The sequence below is a fragment of the Colletotrichum gloeosporioides genome, assembly GCF_011800055.1.
Source record: "Colletotrichum gloeosporioides strain Lc1 chromosome Unknown consensus_5, whole genome shotgun sequence".
Classification (NCBI taxonomy): Eukaryota; Fungi; Ascomycota; class Sordariomycetes; order Glomerellales; family Glomerellaceae; genus Colletotrichum; species Colletotrichum gloeosporioides.
Window position 1 is genome coordinate 202,828 of NW_025544650.1, and position 23,498 is coordinate 226,325.

The 23,498-nt window shown below is 56.8% G+C and overlaps 5 protein-coding genes across 5 annotated transcripts; 2 read left to right on the forward strand and 3 right to left on the reverse strand.

The window, feature by feature from the left end:
- Positions 1-1,232: 1,232 nt before the first annotated feature.
- GCG54_00003651 (Calpain clp-1) lies at positions 1,233-3,983 on the forward strand (the record flags this gene model as incomplete). Its single annotated transcript, XM_045403721.1, has 1 exon — positions 1,233-3,983. One exon carries the CDS (start codon positions 1,233-1,235, stop codon positions 3,981-3,983), a length of 2,751 nt encoding a protein of 916 aa, XP_045271061.1.
- Positions 3,984-4,131: 148 nt separating this feature from the next.
- Positions 4,132-10,233, reverse strand: GCG54_00003652 (Regulator of drug sensitivity 2; the record flags this gene model as incomplete). Its single annotated transcript, XM_045403722.1, has 14 exons — positions 4,132-4,341; positions 4,398-4,573; positions 4,622-5,185; positions 5,232-5,653; positions 5,700-5,827; positions 5,874-6,611; positions 6,669-6,823; positions 6,877-7,430; positions 7,959-8,009; positions 8,062-8,258; positions 8,318-9,120; positions 9,267-9,568; positions 9,955-10,058; positions 10,111-10,233. The coding sequence occupies 14 exons, from the start codon at positions 10,231-10,233 to the stop codon at positions 4,132-4,134; spliced, it is 4,527 nt and encodes a 1,508-aa protein (XP_045271062.1).
- Positions 10,234-12,532: 2,299 nt separating this feature from the next.
- GCG54_00003653 (Xanthine dehydrogenase) lies at positions 12,533-16,744 on the reverse strand (the record flags this gene model as incomplete). Its single annotated transcript, XM_045403723.1, has 3 exons — positions 12,533-14,258; positions 14,311-16,512; positions 16,566-16,744. 3 exons carry the CDS (start codon positions 16,742-16,744, stop codon positions 12,533-12,535), a joined length of 4,107 nt encoding a protein of 1,368 aa, XP_045271063.1.
- Positions 16,745-19,037: 2,293 nt separating this feature from the next.
- GCG54_00003654 (putative aldehyde dehydrogenase FUS7) lies at positions 19,038-20,642 on the forward strand (the record flags this gene model as incomplete). Its single annotated transcript, XM_045403724.1, has 3 exons — positions 19,038-19,416; positions 19,469-20,263; positions 20,341-20,642. 3 exons carry the CDS (start codon positions 19,038-19,040, stop codon positions 20,640-20,642), a joined length of 1,476 nt encoding a protein of 491 aa, XP_045271064.1.
- Positions 20,643-20,789: 147 nt separating this feature from the next.
- Positions 20,790-21,854, reverse strand: GCG54_00003655 (putative NADPH-dependent methylglyoxal reductase GRP2; the record flags this gene model as incomplete). The annotated part of the gene is made up of 1 exon (XM_045403725.1): positions 20,790-21,854. The coding sequence occupies one exon, from the start codon at positions 21,852-21,854 to the stop codon at positions 20,790-20,792; it is 1,065 nt and encodes a 354-aa protein (XP_045271065.1).
- Between the last annotated feature and the right edge of the window lie 1,644 nt (positions 21,855-23,498).

Below are 23,498 nucleotides of genomic sequence, written 5' to 3' on the forward strand. Positions count from 1 at the left end.
GAGCTTGATCCAACAGCCCGCTTTGCTCTGAATATTGGACACATTGAGCAATACAGCATGTCAATCGCACAACCAAGTCATTCGTACCTTGGAGCCTCTCGTGTCTGATGTCCTCTTATTCTCGACCGAGGCCCGGCACTGTTCATGCGCTTCCGCGTCTCCGGAAATGTGAGGGCCGCATTGCGATCACTCCATCTCCCGGTTCAAAACCATGTCACCAATTGGTAATGGCAGATCTTACCGGCCTTAGGCGTGTAAGATGCAGAAAGCCCAATATGAACCGCAAGGCTGCCTCAAACCTCCTCATCAACTACCAAGCCAGCGGCTAACGGCACACAGGAAATCATATGACGAGCATGCCTATCCAGGCATCCATATCCTCTCTCCAACTCATCCCCGCACCTGATGACCCCAAAAACGGACCGTCGTAGATGCCTGCTTCATCCACCTGTATGACCTGCATATCGCCAACCCGCCATCTTAAGATATTACGTGAGATCTCGCCTTTCCACACAACACATCCAACAACACCTGCCTTCCCGCCCGTCCAGCCCCCCAAACAAGGAGACACAAACCCGAAATGAGCCGTTCGTACTTTTTCGTCCTCGCTGGTTGGCCAGAGTGGGAAACAAACCTGGGGGAAACCGGCCGGCAAGGCAAGCTGCATTTCATGCCAACACCCACAGCGCTAAGCGCAACGCCAACCGACCCGATGGATGGACGACCCTGAACCCCGAAACCCTGCAGCCTCACTTCAACCCCCAACCTCCGACAAGAGCCTGGCTTCTCACCAAAGACCCAAACCAAGCGCGAGCTGCATTAAACTACGACTCTCACCACTTAACCGAGCCGCGCGGCCGCTCCGACATGCAGACGACCCCATCACCTTCATTCGTTGCCTTGCGAGGGTGATGTCCAATATCAAACTCTCGGCACGTTTACAGCTAGGAAAGCGGCCGGTTGCGTGGTGGTACAGCGGGAGCTATCGCAAGCGCGTCAGCCCTAGCTAGCACATCATGCCGGGAGGGGGGACTTGCAGCTCAAGCTGATGGTGATGGAGGGTTGGCAAGCAGTCCAGCTGTACGGCTGAGCTGTTCCGTGAAGCAAAGCAAGCCATTTAAACCCAGTCAGGCCTCTGTCGATGAAAGATCAAGACAAGCTCCCCCTTCTCCAGTCATTCATTTCCCAGCACTCTCAAAAAACACCACGAGACCCATCACAGCCCTTCCAACATGGCAACCTACGGCGACCCCCCACCACCCCCTCTCCCCTCCACCTCCGCCTCCAAATCCCGCAAGAAAGCGCCCCAGGCCGTGCTCTCCGACTTCTGGGCCTCCTTCCACTCGAAACACCAGGGCAAAGTGACCTCCATCTTCCCCCGCGCCCTCTACGCCTCCCTACTGCCGACCGACCCGTCCCCGCGCGACGGCGCCTCCTCCTCCCTCAACGCCGCCCGCTCCTACGAGGCCGCCGCCGCCGACTGCCGCGCCAAGGTCAAGCGCATCGTCCGCGAGTGCGAGCGCACAAACGAAAAGTTCACCGACCCCGACTTCGACATCGAGCACGACCCGGAGTCCAACTGCCTCAACGGCCTCGTCCGCGACGGCGACGGCGGCATCGGCGACGCCTCCGGTGCCGTCGGCGTCAGCGCCTGGGACGTCAAGAACTCCCTCGACACTTTGACGGCTGCGCAGGTCCTCGGCCCGAACTCCACCATACCCATCGACCCCGCCGCCGTGTCCCGGTTCCTGGGCGGCGCCGGTGACATGTGGAGCCCGTTCGGCAACATCTCCACCTCCAACTCCAACTCCGGCTCCGGCGCCGCCACACAATCCGGCAGCAACAACCCCCGCACTCGCGGCATCAGCAGCTCGCGCGGCGTCAAGGGCTCCGAGTGGTACAACCCAGGCTCCATCCACCGCGTCGACTGGATCTTCGAGTCGCCACAGTTCACCGTCAACGGCTACTCCTCCTCGGACATCAAGCAGGGCGCCAACGGCGACTGCTGGTGGCTCGCGGCCGTCGCAACCATCGCGCACCGCCGCGACCTCATGACGCGCGTCTGCGTCGCCCGCGACGAGGAGTGCGGCGTCTACGGCTTCGTCTTCCAGCGCGACGGCGAGTGGGTCTCCGCCGTCGTCGACGACAACCTCTACCTCAAAGACAACGACTTCGACTACTACTCGGACGTCTACGACGCCTCCGGCAAGAAGGCCCGCCTCCACCGCAAGCGCAACCAGACCGGCAGCGACGCGCTCTACTTCGCGCGCTGCGAGGACCAGAACGAGACCTGGCTGCCGCTGCTCGAGAAGGCGTACGCCAAGGTCCACGGCGACTACGAGGCCATCTCGGGCGGCTGGCCCGGCGAGGCCGTCGAAGACATGACTGGCGGCGTCACCTCCACCATCGCGACGAACCGCGTCCTGCGCAAGGACAAGCTCTGGCGCGAGCTCGTAAACGCCGACGGCGAGTTTGTCTTCGCCCTCGCGGCCATGGGCACCGGCTGGGACTGGCAAAAGTCCGGGCTCGCGCTCGGCCACGCCTACTCCATCCTGCAGTCGCGCGAGGAGGTCGATGAGGACGGGAAGAGGGTGCGCCTCGTGCAGATCCGCAACCCGTGGGGCGAGCGCTCCGAGTCCGGGGTCGGCGAGTGGAACGGCCCCTGGTCAGACGGCAGCAAGGAGTGGACCCCCTACTGGCTCAAGAAGATGGACCACAAGTTCGGCGACGACGGGCTCTTCTGGATGGCCTACGAGGACATGCTCTCCACCTTCATGTACATCCACCGCACGCGGCTCTTCGACGAGAAGTGGACCGTCGTGCAGCAGTGGACGTCGGCCAACGTGTCGTGGGTCACGGGCTTCCTGCAGACAAAGTTCGTCGTCGAGGTGAAGAAGGCCGGCACGGCCGTCATCGTGCTCACGCAGCTCGACGACCGCTACTTCCAGGGCTTCGAGGGGCAGTACTACTTCGAGCTGCACTTCGTCCTGCAAAAGACAGACGGCACCTCTTCAGAGCCCGAGCAGATCTGCCGCGTCCGCCCCGTGCACAAGTGGGAGAACCGCTCCGTCAGCTGCGAAGTCACCCTCGAGCCCGGCACCTACGAGGTCCTCCCGAAGGTCACCGCGACGCGGCACAACGCGGCGCGGACGGTGGAGGACATCGTCAAGGACTACGCGGAGCGCAACCCGCAGAAGCTGCGGCAGGTGGGGCTGCAGTACGACATCGCGCACGCCAAGGGCGGCGTCGTCGACGAGGATGAGATCCTCGAGAAGAAGAACGCCGAGGCCAAGAAGAAGAAGGAGGACAAGAAGGCCAAGCGGAAGAGGAAGCAGAAGAAGGCGCTGGTGGTCGCGGCCAAGGCCCTCGAGGAGAGCGCCAAGGTCGTCTCCGAGCTTGCCGAGGGCGGCGACAAGAAGGATGACAAGAAGAAGGAGACGGCGGCGACGGCCAAGAAGGAGGAGGGCAAAGAGAAGGAGAAGGACGGAGACTGGACCGAGGTCAAAGACTCTGACAAGGAATCGACCGGCAGCACGGGGCTCAAGTCGCCGCCGCCAGAGGACAAGCCCGCGACGTCGCCATCGACTGCTGGCGCTAAGCCCGGCGATGCGCCTGTACCTGAGCCAAAGAAAGACGAGGACAAGAAGGAGGAAGAAAAGAAGGACGAGAAGAAGGTGGAGGCTACTGAGGAGGCCAAGCCCAGTGAGACCGAGGAGAAGACTGAAGATGCCGAGGTGCAGACAGAGGATGCCCCTGTTGAAGCCGTCGAGGAGGAGGAAGAATCTGATTCCGACTCTGAGACCGAGTCTGTCGTTGACGACGGCGAAGAGCCCGTGAACCCCCCTTGGAACGCCGTCTGCGTTCTCGGTCTCCGCGTCTATGCTGAGGACCCGGAGGTGGCCATCAAGCTGGTCAAGCCTGCTGATGATGAGGAGGCTTCTGCGCTGACTAATGAAGGTGAGCCCGCCGGTGCTACCGCGTAGATATGTGACATGATTTGATGAGATATGATGGGAATGTCAGCGATGGTTGTTCACTTATTGTATTAGGCGGATTGGCTATAGATACAGTTGATCTGGTTTCCTCTCTATTGCAATCTGCCCCCTTTGCCAAAATGGATTACCTGCCCCATCATTTCATGTCAAAGTCAAGCTTCGCCCTTTTCTCGTGACATTGCCTCTCCAGTGCTCCTCCGTCGCTGGCATAGTGCGCCAGGTTGGTTGCGAGGTCTGCCCACGTCTGACACTCTTCATATCTCCTTTCGTTGTAACAGTCCACGGCCTGGTTGAAGGCCGTCGTTGCAAGCCACTCTAGCTCTTCTGTGGGATAAGGATTTGGGGTCTGGTGGTCCAGAGTCAGTACTGTCCTTTCCTCAGAATCGCCTCGCAGACTCTCACCTCCTTAGCACTCTTGGCCACTCCGATGGCCTGTAAGATGACCTTCTGGCCCGATTCCGCGTCTAACAACCGCACCGCTTGAAACATGCACCGCGTATACTTGGCCAGTTTGTCGCACTTTATGCTCTCAAGCTCCCAAATCTCATTGACGACGATTCCCAGCGTTGAATATAATTCTGCAAGATTGTTAGCCAATATTTGCAGAAGTCTGGTTGGCCGCTTACTGTCACCAGGTAGTTTGCCGCCCAGCGCAAGATCGCCAATTGCCTTCCACGACCTGACATCCTTGCACGACCTCGCGAGCTGAAGGATTTCTCCCAGGCCGTCGTAATCTTTTAGAGCCAGCGCCGCCTCGAAATCAAAAACCAGTAGCGCCGCAAGTTTGATGTTCAAATCCTTCTTGGTGAGGGCGTCTGCTGCTGTTACTTGCACCTGGAAGAGGCCGTCGTACGCCTTGACGTGCTTCCTTGCATCCAGGTAACACTGTAATTGCTTCTCCGTATTATCTTCTGTTCGAGCTATTGAAATCTTGCCGGCTGCCATGACGAAATGACTAAACATGGTGCGGAAGCGGAGGTCCACCATTGAGTCCGTTGGTAGATCCGACGGATAGTGGTTGATAATTTCAAGGCAAGAGGCAAATAGTCGCAAGACAGGATAAAGGTCCCAGTTTGACGAGTTCTTCAGACCAAGGTTGTAAGCGTTCTGGCAAAGCCAGTCCAACTCCCTGACTGTAAACAAACGATGTCCTTCCTTGTCTCTGGGGTCTCTTTGGACTGCTCTGGCAGCTTCACAACGTCAGTGGCGCCAACTTCAATGCTAAAAGATCCATACCTTGTTCGAATAAGCTAGCCACCTCTTCAATACAAGCATTCCGAGCTGAGCTCTTCTCTCCCTCCACAGCCGCCACGGATATTCGAATATTGCTGCGAAGCAGTGCCGGTAGATGTATCGGCGAGTCTTCGTTGAACTCGTGTCTTTCGAGCAGCTGCCTCATGGCCTGCCCTGCGCAAATTTTGTCTCTTGCCTTCTGCGCCTCCAGAACACAGGCATAGAGAAAGTTGGGGTCCTGAGCTGCGCCTGCCCCTATTCGCTCCAGACAATCTGCCGCCAAGTCATGATCCCTGGTTTGGAGTGCAACCTTATACATGAGGTACCGCGTCATGGTCTCGTTTCGTGCCGCCCCTGGCATCTCATGGAATATTTGTCGTGCTCCTTCGGTATTGTTGCGATTCAGGGCGCAGAGGATGAGCTTTCTGCGGTTGTCAGCATAATCAGTTGGCAGTCTTTGGTCATGCATACCTGCAGAGCCTCGACCTGTTGGCCGGCCCTCCGTTCTCAAATATGCTTTGCAACGCGATCCGACACCAGCCCTCGGCAAGTTGGAAGTGGCCTTGGTTGTAGTTGACCTCGATCTTTTTCCACATAATCTATACAATGTCAGCCACTGGCGGGGTTTTGCCGTGAAGTACTCACAGTCAGAGCTGCAACGGCGGCAGACGCGCCGAAAGGCTGCGTCAAATTTGCCTCTACACCTCGCAACACATTCATCAATTCATCGATAGCGAGCTCGCTGTCCCTCTGGCTTTCCTCCATCCATAGCCTCAACAGCACGAGCCTCTCTACCCACTCGTATTGTCCCGAAGAAACAATATTGCTCTTCAGCATTCCATTCACCATACGCAGGGCCATCGACGGGCTTTTGTCGTGAAGCTTGCGCGCATGGTGAATGAGTAACTTGAAATGCGCCTCCGAGAAGTTGAACCGCTGCACCATGTGCTTCAAGATATCTGCATACGCCTCGACGTCAAACACCTCCGCCGGCGCTTTCTGCAGCAACTCAAGACGAAGCAGCAGCACGACCGGCTGCTCTCCAACTTCCTGCTCCACGTAGCTGACCAAATCTTGCGCCTTCTGCAAAGCCTCGGGCGTGTTCATCCCTAGAAGGGCGTGGATATGTGCCTGGCACACGGAGAGGCGCAGCTCGAGCGCCTCCCTCGACAAACGGTCGAGCTCCTGGCTGTTGATGATATCGTACGCGCGCTCGAGCCACTTGACAGCCATTTTGAAGTCGCCCTTCTTGGAGAAGTCCTTGCCAATTTCGAATAGAACCTCCGCCAGCAGTTCGGCAGAGCCGGGGTCGAGCGTCTGGATCGTCGGCTGGCCCTTGTCGTACATGAAGTCGGCAACATTGAGGTTTCCCTCCTTCCAGCACTGTTATACCCCTCAGTTGTCAGCGAACGTACCCATCTTCATTATCAAGATGCTCACCATTGCGGTCCGTAGAATGTAGTACTCCGACTCCAACCTCTTGCACTCCGCCAAATCGTCAGGTCCCAGCATGGTCTGTGTCAGTCTTCCCAGGAGATCGCTGTAATTCGAAGCCTTCAGAAACACAGTGTTGGCAAACTTCGCACCGCAGTCATCTGTACTCTTGTCAGAAACCCCCGTCCCGGCCAGCACCCAAACTAAAACTCACCAAGGCACATCTTCCCAGCCTTCAGCGCCAGCCTCATCAAATGCACCACATCCGCCAGGGGCATCCAGTCCTCCGGCCGCGCATCCTCCGCCACCTTCCAGAACCTCGCAATATCAATCATCAAGAACGCAAACACCCGAGCCCGAAGCAACAACTTCTTCCGCGTCGGCGGCTCTCCGGGCATCTCGTCGCGGCGGAGTCTCGTGCACAGGTTCCATAGCTCTGTCCCCTTCCGATCCAGCTCGTTTCTCTGGCTCCTGGACTTTCCTCGTGGCAGATTGGGGAAGCCGTGGGTGTTGTTGAGCTTCTTCATGAGCTCCTCGTGGAGTGTGTCGATTGCTGGGGGGTCTCGGGCTTCGGGGAGACGCTTGAGGAGGTTGTCGGCGAAGGCTTCGTCGATCAGCACACGGATGGCGGAACAACAGAGTGGTATCACGAACCTATGAGCTGGGTTGTCCTTCCGGCACTCTCTGGCCTGGGAAGGTTTGTTGATGCCGGCCTGGGGGAGTCCCACGGCCTTGGCAGGTCTCTGGGAGGCATACTGGATACTTCGCCTGGCTCCTCGGGGGTGTCGTTAAAATTCGGCTGTGTTGCGATGCAAAATCGAGTAAGAAACTGTTGACGATCGGCAGCACTATGTTGTGGTATTGACCCGTTTGCATCTGGGCGATGATTCGAATCTCAGGCTGTGTATGTCACGACGTTGGGCAGCAAAGTGGCAGAAAGAGAGAAGTCGAATTTTGAACTGGCAGTTGCCAACCGTCCCCGGGAAGGCACGATGAACGATGCACCTTCCTTGCCTCGAAGCACCGAGCCCGGAAGTGGGTCTTCGCAAATCGGCAACCGACCCGGCATGAACCCCACCCGTCCGGTGCTTCCCCGATGAACGGCAATATGTATATATACTGGCCTTTCCGTCGAAACTTCAAAGCCTAACGAACAAGTTCCACCATTCAGAAACGTAGAATGCATCCAAAAATAAAGATAATGCCCTGGTATCCTGACGCCGACCCATTTTTTGTTTCTCCAATCCCAAGGCCTCCGCCACCTTCCCCTTCCCCTCAATCAATGCAATGAATTACGGACGGGCTGGAAGATCATTGGGCAGGAAGTTGCCGATGATGAGTGTAGGGCTATTCAAAGCAATTAGTGAATGGTCCACGCAGGGGGAGTGGACATACTTACATCTTATGATTGTCTCGTTGAATCATGAATGAAAAGCAGCAGTTAATGACCGGATCTGTCGACTTGTCGTCCGGGCTTTTCAGCGTGCAGGCCGTGAGTAACGTATCGTGGGCGGGATCGAAAGCTATCGTCCCAAACTCCTCCCAGTATCGCACCAGAGACTCTTCCGTGAGAATCTCATGCAGAGAGATCTTGCCCTGTACCATAAGTCAGTCAAACACGAAAATCTTCGAGTGCGCAGAACCCGGCAACATACGTCTCTCAAGTTCTCAACCGGCACATGCAGCAGCTCCGCCATCTCATTATTCCCCCTGAAAATCTCGCCCGTCCGCCTCCAACAGCACGCCGGCACCGCCATGCTCGCGAACACGCGGTCGTACTCCATCAGCTGCTTCTCGAACCACATCTCGACGTACAGCAGCTCCATGTCCGTCAGCGCCTGCGCCTTCTCGCGGAACTTGGGCCGGAAGCGGTCGATCGTGCGCAGAATCTTCTGCTTCGACGACGGCGCGATGTGGCTGTCGAGGTAGGTGCCCAGCCGCGCGTAGCCCTTGACGTAGTTGAACGGCTTCAGCAAGCCCGCCTCGTACTTGGCCTTGAGCACGCGGTCCATGCGCTCTTCGGGCGTGTCGTTGCCCGACGGGTCCGCCGCCTGCAGGTAGTACTCGCGCGCCTTGTCCTTGTTGTCGCCCTGGACGACGCTGCCGGGGCGCGATATCGACTTGCCCTGCTCGAGGTTCGGCGGCGGCAGCATCTGCGACAGCGCGTTGGCGGCCGTGGCTCTGTTGCTGTTGCTGTTGGCGGCGCCGTTGTTATTACTGTTGTTGCCGAAGGTGGGCAGCATGTCGTTTGCGCCGGCTGACCTGCTGAAGGCGGGGCTGTTCTGGGACTCGTCGGAGAGGATGCCGCCGTCATCGAGCAGGCTCGTCTGCAGGAAATCGTTGAGCAGGTTGAACTCGTGCGTGACTTCGGGTGCGATCATGTAGTTGTTGGGGTGGTAGCTTTGCATGTCGTGGTAGTGGTTCTGCGCCGTCAACCACGCGTCGGAGAATCCGGCGACTATTTTTCAGGGGTTAGCTTTCTTCTGCCCCCTTGCCATCGCGGCTTTTTGTTGTTTTCGTCAATTCAGAGACAGGCGCCGCCAAGCGCGCGCATCTATACGAAGGAGAGGGAGGGGTAAGCTCAGTAGCAGAGCAGCAGCCTACATTGGTTCATATTGCTGCCGTTGCCCGGCATGCCAGACACCGAGCTCGGTGACACAAGGTGCAGCGGGTTGCCCTGGCCCAAGACAGCAGCGCCAAAGGCAGCGGACGCCTTCCTGTCGAAAGGAGGCGGCGGGCCCATGGACCCGGCCGCGGATTGGTCGATGGAGCCTCGAGCGGCGAGCTCGGTCTGCGTCGACTCGGAGTCGTCAACGGCGGAGGCGGCGTGGGAGCTCTTTGCCTTCTTGGAGTCGGGATCGCGCGGCTCGTCATGGCAGAGGTGGCCAATATTGCGCTTTATGCATCTCGTACACGGTCGTTCCTGGAGCACGACATGGTCAGCAGGCGGTCGAGTTTAGAGATTGGTCGGGCAGGAGGGAGGGAGAGAGCATGGGGGGAGTGGGCTTTTTGGCGCAAGGCAGAATGAAAGAGATCTTACATACGAGATCGCACGTCATATGCTATGTAGCAGGCAAGACACTATCCGTCAGCCATCTTTTCTCTTTCCGCATTGTTATGTTGCTGTTGCTCGCGCAGGGGCACGGCGCAGATGTATGCAAGGCAAGGGTTGGCCGGCTGGCGGAGCATCGCACAGCAGCATCGCAGGCGGACAATAGTCTCAGCGCCATGCGCAAAGGCCAGGGAAGCCAATGCCAATTGTGTCCGTCGGGTGAAGGGCAGTCGGACTTACAGATCGCCGGCAATATACGCAAGCTGGGAGGGGAAGCAGAGGTTAGCTAGTGTAGTCACGCGAGCGGGGGAGCCGGCAGAGGGGACACGATGGACAGCAGCAAACTGCAAGGCGATCGCAGGAAGTGTGTAGACCGGCAGACGTACCATGATTGACCTTGCGGCGCTTCTTGGGGCTCTTGGAAGGCTGAACATGGTTGCCGTTCTCAGGCTTGTCGCGCTTCTCCTTGTGTTCGTCTTGCGACTCGGACTTGACGTCCTTGGCGCCGTTCTTATCCATGGCGGGTCGAGGTTCGGAATCAGCTCAATGGGGCTCCCGCTCCCATTGGACCTTTGAGGTTACGCAGAGACCGAGGGTTCGCAGATCATTTGACGAGGGGTGGTCCTGCGCGTGTTGCTGCGGTTTGCGACTCTGCCGGGGAGGAAGGCGGTTGTTTGCAGGTTCGAAAGGGCGGCGGGAAACCGAGTGGGCGAGGGGGGAGGGAGGCGTTTGCTCGTGCTCTCGCGGCGCGCGTAGGTATGCGTGTGCGGGCAGCCGGATGGAGGCTTGCTCGTGGCTCGGGTAGCCTTGCTCTGTGGAGTAGATGCTTTGAAAATTAGAGATTCTCGTGATCTGGTCGCAGGCTGCAGCGGTGGCGGACTGTGGGCGCCGGGTAGAGACAGGTTCGGTGAGGACGGGGAACCGTTCGGGGCGGGTTCAAATCGCTCGGTGGAAGAATTTCGCGAGATCGTGACCGGGTTCGACAGCCGAGGGTGTGGCGTTCCTTCCGGGGGGGAGGGGTGTGTGTGTTGTGTCTGTTGTTGCACCAGCACGCAGGAATTTGCGTTTGGGTGTCGATGACGCTGATCGGTCCCAGCAAGTCGGATGAAGCTGGAGCAAAGAACAAAAAGAAAAGCTCCGCAACGAGAGATTGAGAGTAGAAAGAAAAAAAGGAAATTTAAAAAGCCGGAATGGCGACTTGCAAAGGAAAGTGGGCTGGCTAAGGTACGAGAACCACAACGACAACCACGGCTATTCCGTTGGAAAAAAACGAGACATCAGGCAGATCGGCCACCCGAGTCCAAGGTCAGAGCCGGTCAGCGCTGGGCGCAACCCCCATTGCTACGTTGTGCTGCTTAGCCCAGCAGGGTCAGGACTCAGTGGAGGCCCCAGGTCGGCAGCGACAAGGGTTCCATTGCAGTGAGGGACGTCCCTCCAGGTATTCGTCGTACCTTGCCAGCTGTGTCCAGGCTTGATGGCACGCCATGAAGGGGGGTGCGTCACGGTCCTGGGGCAGGCAAACCGTAACGTCGCGAGAGGGCATCTCACAGCGAGTCCGAAAAGGTACCTCACGGAACCTGCCCGCTGGAAAACCTTCCTTCCTGGGCGTGACCCACTGTGACTGCGGACAAGCAGCCGTGGTTGATGAACTGGATTGCTTCATGCTGTTGGTGCCGGCAAGTGGCTCAGCACTCCCAATTCGCAATGAAGCTGGGCGAGGGTGGATTTGACCACTAATTTTCATGTCATTTGTACATGATTGAAAGTGACCTGCCTTACCTGCCATTGGTAGCATTCGCCGGCGACACTTGCCCAACAGCTAAAGGTGCCTCAAGTTAGTAGGTTGAGGGTAACACCTCCTCACCACCAGAAATGATATCATCACCGCCATCGAACACCGCCAGCACAGACATCAAATGCAGCTTCCCTAGCCTCGGGCCCTGCCCTGCTCTGCCCTACAGCAGCTAGGAACCCAGCCATCCGTCAAACCTGTGTCTCCAGCTTCTAAACTTGGGCACACTACCGTCGCAATGCAGACATCAATCGCTCTGCGCACCGACAGCGACAGAGACAAGGAACCGCTGGATGGCACAGTGTACGGGGTCAAAAGTCTTGGCTTTTGCCCACTTCCCACTGACAGCACCACTCCGTCCCAAACTCCAGCACATTTTTCCAACCTCTGTCTCCAGTAGCCAAATGCAACAACTTGCAGCAGCGCTGGGGAGGGGTCGCCTGTTGAGAGGTAGCCGCAGCTGGCGATCGTCAATATTCCCCTCGCAGCATGCAATGTAATGTCAGCATGAAACCGCAGCCCGCCATTCGGTCCAGAGCCTTTCACCTTCTGCGACTTCTCGGTGACGGACAAGTCCCTCGGTAAACATTGCAAAGCTCAATTGCTGCTTCCCTCCCTCCGACCCAAACAAACAACCCCTCATCATCCCATCTTTTAACCTCGTCCTTCACGGGCCACAGCCTGGACTTGGCGATTTGGGGCAACCTCAGAAGAGGAGCACAACCCAGCCCTGCCGGCCCATCGTGTGATGCTTTTCCGTTTCAAGTGTAGCTCGGAGAATGGGGGTGTACTATGTACCTAACCTTGGGGCACCCGCTGCTTGCTGACTGTGTACTGCGTTGCCTATGCGAATTCAATTGCGCCTATCAAATGTCCATGTTCTTTCTACCATAACCCGTGCAGAAAAACAATGGCTCCGTCTTATCTCATGTCGGAAAAAAAGAAAAACAAATGTACCTCAAAGAACTCCCATTATTTCCATTCCCCCTCATTCCAAGAAAACCCCATACATACTTGGCGCCGCCTCTAAATGGCTACAAAAAAGCTCTTCTCCCCCTCCTTCGGCAGCACCCTCGCCCTCCTCATGATGGGGTCCTCGCAGCTTAGCCGAATCCTCTCGGGTGTCGCCGGGCTCTCCAGCCTGAGTAAGCCGTCGCCCACCCGGTCTTCCCCGACCGTCGCCTGCACCCCGTACTGCCTCCTCGCCGCCTTGAGCGCGTCGCGGATGGCGAAGAACACCGCGCTGCCCATGAACAGCGGCGGCTCGCCCACCCCGCGCGACCGCTGGATCGTCCGCAGGTCCTTCCACTCCACGTCCTTGAGCAGCGACACATTGAACTCCTGCGGGATGTCGCGGAACCCGGGGATCTTGTACGCCCCCGGCCCGCGCGTGAAGAGGTTGCCCGCCATGGGCCCGTTGCGCAGCCAGAGCGACTCCTCCATCGTGAAGAGGCCGAGGCCCTGCACGAACGCCCCCTGGATCTGCCCGTAGTCAATCGCGGGGTTGATCGACTGCCCGACGTCCATCTTGATGTCGGCCCGGATGCAGGTCCACGTGCCGGTGAGCGTGTCGATCTCGACCTCGGCCGCCGTGACGCCCTGCGTGAAGTAGAAGAACATCTTGCCGCGGTTCTCGCCCCAGGTGTACCCGATTTCCGGGGTCTTGTAGAATCCCTGTGCCGAGAGGTTCACTCTGTCAAAGTAGGCTGCGTGCGCCAGGTCCTTCATGGTCGCCTTCGGTCCGAGCTTCTCACGGTATGGCGCCAGTCGTTCATTCAGCTGCGCGCAGGCATTGTAGATGGCATATCCGTTCAGATCCGACGAGGCAGATGCTGCTGTCGCCGAGGCGTTCGCGACCGTGTTGGTCGCAGTCTCTGAGATGAAGACATTGTCCAGCGGCACTTCGAGTGCTTGCGCTGCAATCTGCGTCATCTTGGTGTGCAAGCCCTGACCCATCTCAGTTCCACCGTGGGCCACGAGAACTGATCCATCGTGGTAAATGTGAACGAGAGCGCCGGCTTGGTTGAGGAAGAGAGCTGTAAACGAGATACCAAACTTTGTCGGGATGAGTGCCAGCCCACGCTTGCGCCACTTGTTATCGTCGTTGAACTTCGTAATCATCTCCCTCCGCTGCTCGTATTTGGACTCTTCCTGCACCTGCTCATACATCAACGGTACGTGCCAATCTGTAAGGGGCTGGTTGAAATGCGTAGGCTCCAGCGGCTTGTAGAAGTTGATCTCGCGGAACTTCTCAACCGGAATGCCCATGCGATCTGCCACCTCTTCCATGTACGTCTCCGCGATGAACATGCCCTGCGGTCCTCCGAATCCTCGGAACGCTGTGTTTGACATCGTGTTTGTCTTGCACAGGCGTCCGCGGATGAAGACATTCGGGATCCTATAGCAGCCATCGCTGTGTGACATGGCACGCTCACACACAGCCGCACTCAGGTCGAAACTCCAGCCGGCGTTATTGAAGACATCCAGATCCAAGGCTTGGATCTTGCCATCCTTGTTTACACCAACCTTCCATCTGCCCAGGAACGGGTGGCGCTGGCCGGAGGTGACCATGTCTTCCTCTCGGGTTAACATGTATCGGCAAGGTCGCTTGGTCTTCTTTGCTGCGAGTGCTAATGGTGCAGTGACCTGGACTGATCTCGTTTCTTTGCCGCCGAACCCACCTCCCAAACGCTTAACACGAACGACAATCTTGTTGGCTGCCACTCCAGTCATGCGAGCAACAAATACTTGTCTGCTAGGGTTTAGTCTGAAGAACAAAGCTTCCCATGGGATGTTTGACTTACGTTTCGTTGGCATTCTGGGTACCAGAAAACACCTCCATCTCTCCATCTTCAGGCTTGGGAACAACCAGCGAAGCCTGAGTCTCGAGGTAGAAGTGCTCCTGGCCACCCATTCTCGCCGTACCCGTGAAGATGTGGTCGCAATTCTTGAACGCCTCCTCGGTATCTCCATTCTTGATCTCGCGGTAGTAGTTGTGGAAGCTATCCTGCTCGATGGCCTCTTCGATTGACAGAATTGTTGGCAGCTCCTCGTACTCGACCTTGACGGCGCGAGCGGCCTCAGCGGCTCTGTTTGCTGATGTAGCAAGCATCATAGCGATCGGTTGTCCAGCAGTAAAAACCTCTCCCTCGGCGAAGAAGGCCTCGTCAAAATGCGGTGCGCCCCATCGGTTCTGTTCCGGTGTTTCAACGTCGTTGATGTCGACGTAGTCCACCACACCTGGCATGTCAAGGGCCGCAGAGTAGTCGACGGACTTGATCTTAGCGTGTGCCTTGCTTGACAAGACAAAGCACCCATGCAGTTCGTTCTTGAGGGAAGGGATGTCGTCGATGTACTGTGCCTCGCCAGTTACCTGCTTCAGCGCCGCAACGTGGCTCTTGGACCTGCCGACAGTCTCCTGCTCGTACGCAACAGCCGCGTCATGATCTTCATGTCCGCCAGAGATACCTCGCTCAATTTCTTCAATCGCCTCCTTGTCGACGTGCTGGCTCTGGGCATCCATGGCTGCGAGAACGTCGTGGTAGAAGCGGTAGAAGAAGCTGAGCGCCAGGGCCTTTCGATATGAGGCCATGCCTCCGGGCACGCTGAACTGAAGGTTAAAATCTTCGCCGAGGGCGTCCATCGCACCCTCCAGTGTTTCCAACTCGGCGATACGCTTGCCAATGAGGTACTCCATGGTCTTCTTTGCTGCCACAGTCATAGCAGCCATGCCGCCGTAGATCAGATTGCTCTCGGTGACGACACCGTCATCGTCCACCTTGATTCTCAGAGCACCAGTCACGATGGCGATGTCGTCGTCTTTCCTCTTGGCCTGCTTGTACGCTCTGAAGAATTCGCCCTTGGACGCCGTGACCGGTATCCTGATGGAAGCAATGATGGCGTCTTGCGCAAGTGCTGTTTTGCGGTAGCCGGTAAAGAACTGTGACATGGGTATCTCCGTCTCCTCGCTTTGGGACTTGGCCACCAATACAGCATTGGCAGCCCACAGAACAGGGTTGAGGTCTGAAATTGGCGACGCCGTCGCCAGATTGCCAGCGGGCGTACCGACATTTCGAATTTGCCGTCCAGCAAAGTATTTCAGTTGCTTGTAGATAGCCTCAAATACTTGGCCTCGGGTTTCACCGTAGTGCTTTGTGGCCTCCTGGCTGATGTGCTCGAGATCTGTCAGGATGACGTTTCCGCCAATTTCCAAGTGATCGTCCTTGAATTCGTACTGCCTCAGCTCAGCAATATCGCCCACGAAGACGGAAACAGGGTACTGCTGCGCCTTGAACTTGATCTCGATCTGAGTCTCGGTGCTGCCGCCGATGATCTTGGCCGAGGGGTAGACGCTCTTGATATCAAGGAGCTGGGAGAGCGTAACGGGCCTGAACCACCTCTTTCTCTTGTTTCCAAAAGCCAGTGGCCTCATTTCGTGCTTCTTCAGCATCGGGGGAAAGATGAGCTCCGTGTCAGGCTTGTACTCGATGAACCCGGGTGGCGTGAACCTCTTGATAGGCTGGTCGTCGGCCGCCTTCTTGTCCATGCAACACCCGCCCGCCTTCTTCTCGCCGTTGCCATTTTCCATGCAACAGCCAGAGCCGCCGTTCGTCCTCGCCTTTCCGCATCCCCTCTCAACACTGAACGTCTGCGCGGCCTCGAGGATGGGCTTGTATCCCGTACACCTGCACAGGTTCCCGTCGAACGCCTCCTCGATGTCCTCTTCTGACGGGGCCTGGTTGTTGCGCAGCAGCGCATACAAGCTCATGACGATCCCGGGTGTGCAGAAGCCGCACTGGCTGCCGTTTGTCTTGGCCACTCGCTCCTGGGCGGGGTGTGGCGCCTTTGTGTTTCCGATGCCCTCGATGGTGATGACATGCTTGCCGTCGACGCTGGCCAGGGGAGCCAGACAGGCGTTGACGCTCGCGTGGTAGATTTGCTTCGTTGTCGGGTTGAACTGGGAGATGACGACGGTGCAGGCACCGCATCCGCCTTCGCCACATCCCCTGTGCGCTGTCAGCATGCGATAGACTCCTTGGGTGCTTTCGAGCGGACATACAGCTTGGTTCCGGTCAGACCAATGCCTCGCAGATACTCCAGCAAGGTAACTTCGGGGTCGATCTCGTCGAGGACGACGCGGGTGCCGTTGAGGTAGAAGCGGATGGTGTCGTCGAAGTCGGTGGTCAGCGTGTTCAACGGCCCGGCATCCCGCTCGGGGGAGATGGCGATGGGCGCCATGGTGTTTGGCCTTGTGTCCTGGTTGGTGCTGGAACTGTCACACACAAGTCACCGGCCACAGAACTCTGTTGACTGCAAATTTCAAGAAAAAGGAGAAAAGTGAAAGGAGTGAAGGCGTGCGTTGGGGATCGCGGTCGAGCTAACCCCGCAGCTTTAAAGCGACGGCAAGCGGCGAAGACGAGACGAGACGAGACTAGTAACGGGCGTGGCACCGCTGGAGTTTACAGTGAGGCCAGGTAGGGGTAGCTCTGACCCCGGTCCTGTCTGTGTGTCGCTGTCCGGTTGTTATCAGGTGGACCGTTTGGCGTCGTTGTGACAGCTCCGTTGCGTTCCAGAAATTCCTATTCGCCCACCATGCCATTTTGAGATCTGTTTCCTCGCAACGCACGCATTCCGCAGTCTTGGTACGACAACGAGATGCATTTGTGCCTGTAATGGCTGAACGTCCTGCGAATCACATCAGGGCTGTTTGAGCTTATCGGCGGGGCGATGCCACTGTCACTGCGATTTTTAGCGGGTCTCGTAGCGTTATCGTCGGCCCCTCCCCCTCCATCGCCCCTCCTCTCTCCAGCGTCTGGGCTGGCCGCCGTCGGATTTCGTGGAGAGCCGCCGCTGGTGGATGGGCGGCCGGGCTCATCCTGCGCTCTGTGCATCCCCCTGCAGCGCCCTGCGCCGGTTCGCAGCGGCCCCTCTGTCGGCCGGCTCCGCTTCCGTCTCGTCGGACGCTTCCACCATTCCCACTCGCTGCCTGAACCTCATCACATCGCCCTAGGATGGAGATGTGTGTTGGAATCGCCATCTCTGCAACTTTTGTGATTGATGAACCGGAGCACTTTTGCCAGCACTTGGATATTTGATTGAGAGGTGGCTCAGCCAAACTCTTTTGCTAGCGTTTACTGATTATTATGAGCAGAATAGCTAGACATCAGTGAAGAATACGGAAATAATACCGATGGGGTACGAGCCGGCCCCTGGGAAAACCTGTGGCACGGCACAGCCTACAACAAGGCAACGATGGCTTGACTGCAGAGAGCCCAGCCTCAAATCAGACACTGGATAGATCCCACCACGCGAATTTTGGTTGCGTGGATAAACTGTCGGGTGGTATGGGGTTATTTACAGTAATAGCATATGCGTTTCAAGTCTTGGTCTTTATCTAAAGGGACGAATGAATAAGAGTTCGAAGAGAAGCCAGTAACGATCACTGTGTTGTTGGGTTTCTAGCTACAAGCTTGCCACGAGCAATAACGTCTTAGAGATGCGATGTTTTTGAAGTCATAATGTATGAGAATCTTCAGCACATCGAGAGAGCGAGAGGGCTATAAATCTAAATGATAATTAGGAGACCGCCTATTTTTCCTGTGATAGAGCGACTCCTTTTCATAGCTTGGTTGTTGTTATTGTGACTTCTATCGTCTTCGTTTCTATCGTCACCGTCGTCGTCGTCGTCTTTGCTATTACTACTATCGTCTTCACTATCCTTATTATCGCTATCGCTATGGCTACTATCGTCGATAGACAGGTACGCGGGAAACATAGCTACGCAGACACAGGAAATTTAGGCGGTCTCATAATTAGATATGTACCACGGGGCCAGGTATGCCGAGGCAGCATGATTGACTATACCCCTGTAAAGGATCAAAATTCAGCGCAGTGTCTAACTTCCCAGCCTCTACTCGCAGTCAACTACCCATGACGAAGGATGTCTAACCGTCTAGAATTTACATTCATGAGATTCCCTAACCTTCGGGCTATTTTATGAATATTATTTCGAGATTATTTAGACCTATTCAGTAGTATAGCTAACGTTGAAGTGGTGGTATCGATTCGAGAGTGTGCACTCTTTTTTGGCCCCCGCATGCCCCTCTTCCAGGCTACTTATTGTCGAGGTGACATTGCGACTTTTGGCAGCTCCCCTTTCCCTTCCATCCCATCTCCCGCCCGCAAACAAAGACAGAGTTTGCCAGATACAGACCCGCGCGCGCCTCTTCTAGCCCCATCTCAACTGCCGCCAAACCTTAACCAGCATTCCACGCCCTCCCGGTACCAATTCCGGAATCCCACGCGTTGGATGGCGTCGCGGACTGGGCAGAACCCCTCATTCTCCGCAGGAGCATGGGTAGCATTGTGGGATTTTGTGGCAATGGTCAGCGAGTACTAAGCACGTTTCCGGCAACGGAGGGTGTGGAATAGCCCGTGAATGCTGTAGATATATCCAGCCCCGGTGCCATCATGGGGTTCAAAAATGATCTCTCTAGATATCTGAATATAGAATCGGGGCGAAGATCCCATGATGAAGTTTTTCAACGTGATTGACGGCGAGCGCCGAAGTAGCGACAACAGCCACCAATGCACCGACCCCCGCACCGAAGAGCCGCTATGGGACGCTCCTCTGGCTACGACGAAGGACCTTGATGAGGCTGCTGAGGCAGCTCAGAAGGCGTTGAAGACTTGGTCCAAGACCTCGATTGAGGAGCGTTCTGAGTATCTGCGCAAGATCGTCGAGGTCTTTACAGCGAATAAGCAGGAGCTCATGGAGATTGTCATGAAGGAAACTGGAAAATCAGTGAGATGCCTCAATATGAGCATACCGGCGACCTGCTTAACAATCATCCAGACTCTCATGGCCGAAATAGAAATCGGAAACACCTGCCAACAGACTCTCTACTACAGTACGTACCCATCTAACCCCCTCACACCTCCCATATCCTCACAACCTCTTAGCAAAGGTCCACCTCGAAGACGAAGTCACCTTCGAAGACGACTCCCTCAAGATTGTCGCAACACACACGCCCCTTGGCGTCGTCGGCGCAATCTGCCCCTGGAACTTCCCCCTCATCCTCTCCAACATCAAAATCGTGTCCTCCCTTATCACGGGCAACTGCGTCATCGTCAAGCCCTCCCCCTTCACGCCCTACTCCGTCCTCAAGTCCGTCGAGCTGCTTATCCCGATCCTGCCCCCCGGCGTCGTGCAGGTCCTCAACGGCGGCGCGGACCTCGGCGCCGCGATGACATCCCACCCGGGCATCGCCAAGATCAGCTTCACGGGCACGGTGGCGACGGGGAAGCGCGTGATGGAGAGCTGCGCGAGGACGCTGAAGAGGCTGACGCTTGAGCTTGCGGGGAACGATGCGTGTGTGGTTACCGAGGACGTGGACGTGGCGGAGACCGCGGGAAAGGTGGCTACGGGGTGCTTTTTCAACGCGGGGCAGATGTGTGTGGCGACGAAGCGGGTGTATGTTCACGAGAGCGTGTATGAGCTGTTCTTGGAGGCGTTTACGAAGGAGGTACAGAAGGCGTTTGCGGTGAATGGGGACGCGGCAGCGCCGAGTTTGTTTGGGCCGGTGTCGAATAAGGTGCAGTATGAGGTGGTGCAGGAAATTGTAAGGGATTGTGAGAAGAATGGGTATAAAGTCGTCGCGGCGGAAAATCCACTGGATGGGAAGGGGCTCTGGGTGCCGCCGACTATTGTGGTCAAGCCCCCGGAAGACTCGATGCTCGTGAGAGAAGAGCAGTTTGGTAAGTTGACAGAGTTCAGAATCCCACCACCTCTCTTTATACACTGCCAATATAATAGTAGCTAACATCTCGCCAAGGCCCCATCATCCCCGTCCTCTCGTGGTCCACCGAGGACGACGTCGTCCAACGAGCGAATCTCAGCAACGCAGGCCTGGGCGCCTCGGTCTACTGCAGAGACGTCAGCCGCGCTGAACGCATCGCGAGGTCCCTCGAGGCCGGCACCGTGTGGATCAACATGCCCGAGCAGCCGCACCCGGGCGGCTTCTTCGCGGGGCAGAAGGAGAGCGGCATCGGCGGAGAGATGGGCAAGCAGGGGTTGCTTTCGTACAGCTACACCAAGAGCTTGCAGTTTTCAAAAGCCGGGAGCAGCAAACTATAACACGATAAAGGCGTCTAGATGACGACGGCTGTAATAAGACAGGAAATTTAGTCGCTCTAGCACCTGAGGAAAGAAAGGTTGTCTCTCTGAAGAAGGATCATCACGCTGTCATTTGTTCTCATGCAAGTTACAACCTAGAAACACTTCTCAAGCCGCCGTCGCCCGCTTCTCAATCTCATAAAACTGTTTCGCGACGTCCGTGAACGTCTTCTTCTCATCCGTATACTCCAGACCCAGAAGCCTCTTCGCCGACGACGAGTCAACCCCAAAGATGCCCTCCGGCAGCGCCGTCTTCTCCGGGTCGCCCTTCGGTATCCTCCCCGCCAGCTCCGGCAGCGCCTCCCTGAAATAGTTCGCGACCTGCTGGTGCGAGATCCCACCAGGACTCACCACAAACCTGTTCCCGCCGGCAGCCGGCTTCGTCGCCGCCAACAAATGCGCGCGCGCCACGTCTCGCACATCGACGTACAGGTGCAACTGCTCCGGCGGCACGGGGCTCGCCTTCGTCAGCTCTGGGCCTAGGAAGAAGCTGTACAGGTTGAAGTTGCTCTGGTTCAGCTCCGCGGGGGCTTTCAGGTAGGACGCGTCGTGCATGGGCCCGTAGACCATGGGCGGATTGATGGTCGCGATGTCGAAGGGGGGCTGCTTCTCGACGAGGAACTCCCAGGCGGCCTTTTCCGCGAACATCTTGGAGGAGACGTAGGGGATGACGGGGTTGTCCGTGGTCTCGGCCTCGTGGCGGGAGATCTTGAACCAGTCCTTCTCGGAGTAGATCTTGGGCGGGGAGGTCACGGGCGGGGCGGCGCCGTCGATGACGGCGGCCATGGAGCTCGTAATGACGACGCGCTTGACGGATTTCCCCTTGCGGAGAACGCCGTGCAGGATCTCGGTAGTGCCCTTGACGGCCGGGTCGATGAAGTCCTTGTTGGACTTGCCGGCGCGGAAGTTGAAGGGGGACGCGGTGTGCAGGACGAGGTCGAAGGGCGGGTCGGAGGCGAGGGCGGCGTCGAAGGCGCCCGGGGCCGCGATGTCGGGCACGAGGGCGAAGTCGAGCTGCGGGTAGGGATAGGCGGCGAAGGTGGCTTTGAGCTGGTCGGCGGAGGACTGGGAGCGGACGACGGCGCGGACGGAGTGGCCTGCCTCGAGGAACTGGGCGAGGATGTGCTGGGCGATGAAGCCGTTTGCGCCGGTGAGGAGAACGCGGTGTGGCATCTTGGATGATGGTTCTCGAGACCTGATAAACCCGTTTCGTGATGTTTCTGCTCCTAGGGAGAGGTCCTCGTGAGGGCTGGGAGGTATTAGAGCTACTTTATACCCCCATCAAACCTCAAATCGCGGGGCATCGACTTCGGACGTAGCTCCTGCGACAAGGCAACAAACTTCCGAATGCCCTGTTTCATGACTCGTCATCTGAAAACCACCCTTATCAAACTGGCTCTCCATACTAAGCGTGCACTGGTTGTGCGGTCGTTTCAATCCAGGTTGCGGCGATTAGATAGCTGGATATCTATTAGAGTTTCTGGAGGGGTAATCTTGAAGGTCGCATCGCCAGGGGGCAGATTGGATCCGAAGCCGAACAGCTCGCGGCGGCCGAGAATCGCGGGGCCGTTATCGTCGAAATAAGCTTCAGGGTCTAGCTCCCAGAGCTCCCGGGAGGCGGGAGCTCGGTCCTTGATTACGTGCTTGGTGGACGGGAGCTTCGGAGGAGCATTTGACGTCAGTCCAATGTTCTCATGGCCGTCGTAGTCAGAGGCGGCATTGTTGCCCGGGCATATGTGTGTTTGTTCGTCTCTTTGAGCATGTTGACTGATCATGGGCAATGATGAGAATAATGACAATGAAGACGAAAAGTCAATGGGAATGTCACTAAAGATCAGGGCATGAGTACCTTATTAGTCAGTCTTATCCGGCCGGGCCATCGATACATCCGGACCTCGTGGACCCGCCCCCGACTTTCCATAATCGACGTCTCCAGGTAATTTACTCATACACTAACGTAACTAAATCTGGGGCTGTTGACAATGGAATGAAGTCCATCAGATGCTATCATTGCGCCATTGTTCTCTTATGTTTATTGAGTTTCGGCCATCCGTAAGTTAGACAACTTTTTGGCATTCGGCAGCAGAAATCGGCACTTGATGACCCGGCATTCCGCCATTCTTCGGTGCTACGGCGATCAGCAGCCAATCAATCCCGGGCCGGAACTCTAAAAAGAAAAAAGCCCTGGTCCCGGCAGCCCCGATTTTAGGCCGGACCCGCAACGAAAAAAGAAAAATCGCACCAAAAATTGCAAATTACTTGCGCCAAAATGCAAAAGAATTGACCAGCCTGGGGGTCGAACCCAGAATCTCCTGATTGCACGATTAAATCGTAGTCAGACGCCTTGCCATTGGGCCAACCGGCCAGGTTGAATCCATCTCTAGATGTTGACTTTCTGCCCCAATTCTGACCTTGAGTTCCCTCCGCCGTAAACACATTGAGCTTCATCTCAGGTTTCTTCACCCCTCTACTGCATGAATTCAAATCCAATTCACCGCACATGCTGCGCCAGAATCAGGGTTTTTCTCTTCAACAACAAGCCCTAAACCCTGGAATCCATTCGTCTTATCGTCCTCCTGTGGCGCTCTCGGTATCTCTGCAGGCTAATCCTTCTGCCTAAACCGGTCCCCATCCCAAGATGTTAGAACAAGCATTGGATCAGGCTGTCGCCCCGCAGAAATGAAGAACTACGAGGTGGGAGGGGTAAGCCAGCCATGGTTACGGCCTTCGGAGCTGATGCGATCGCTTAGCGGACTTGATGCCGTTAATGGGTGATCCTCTCGCAAAGATGTCCTCGTTAAGCGATCACAGACCGGG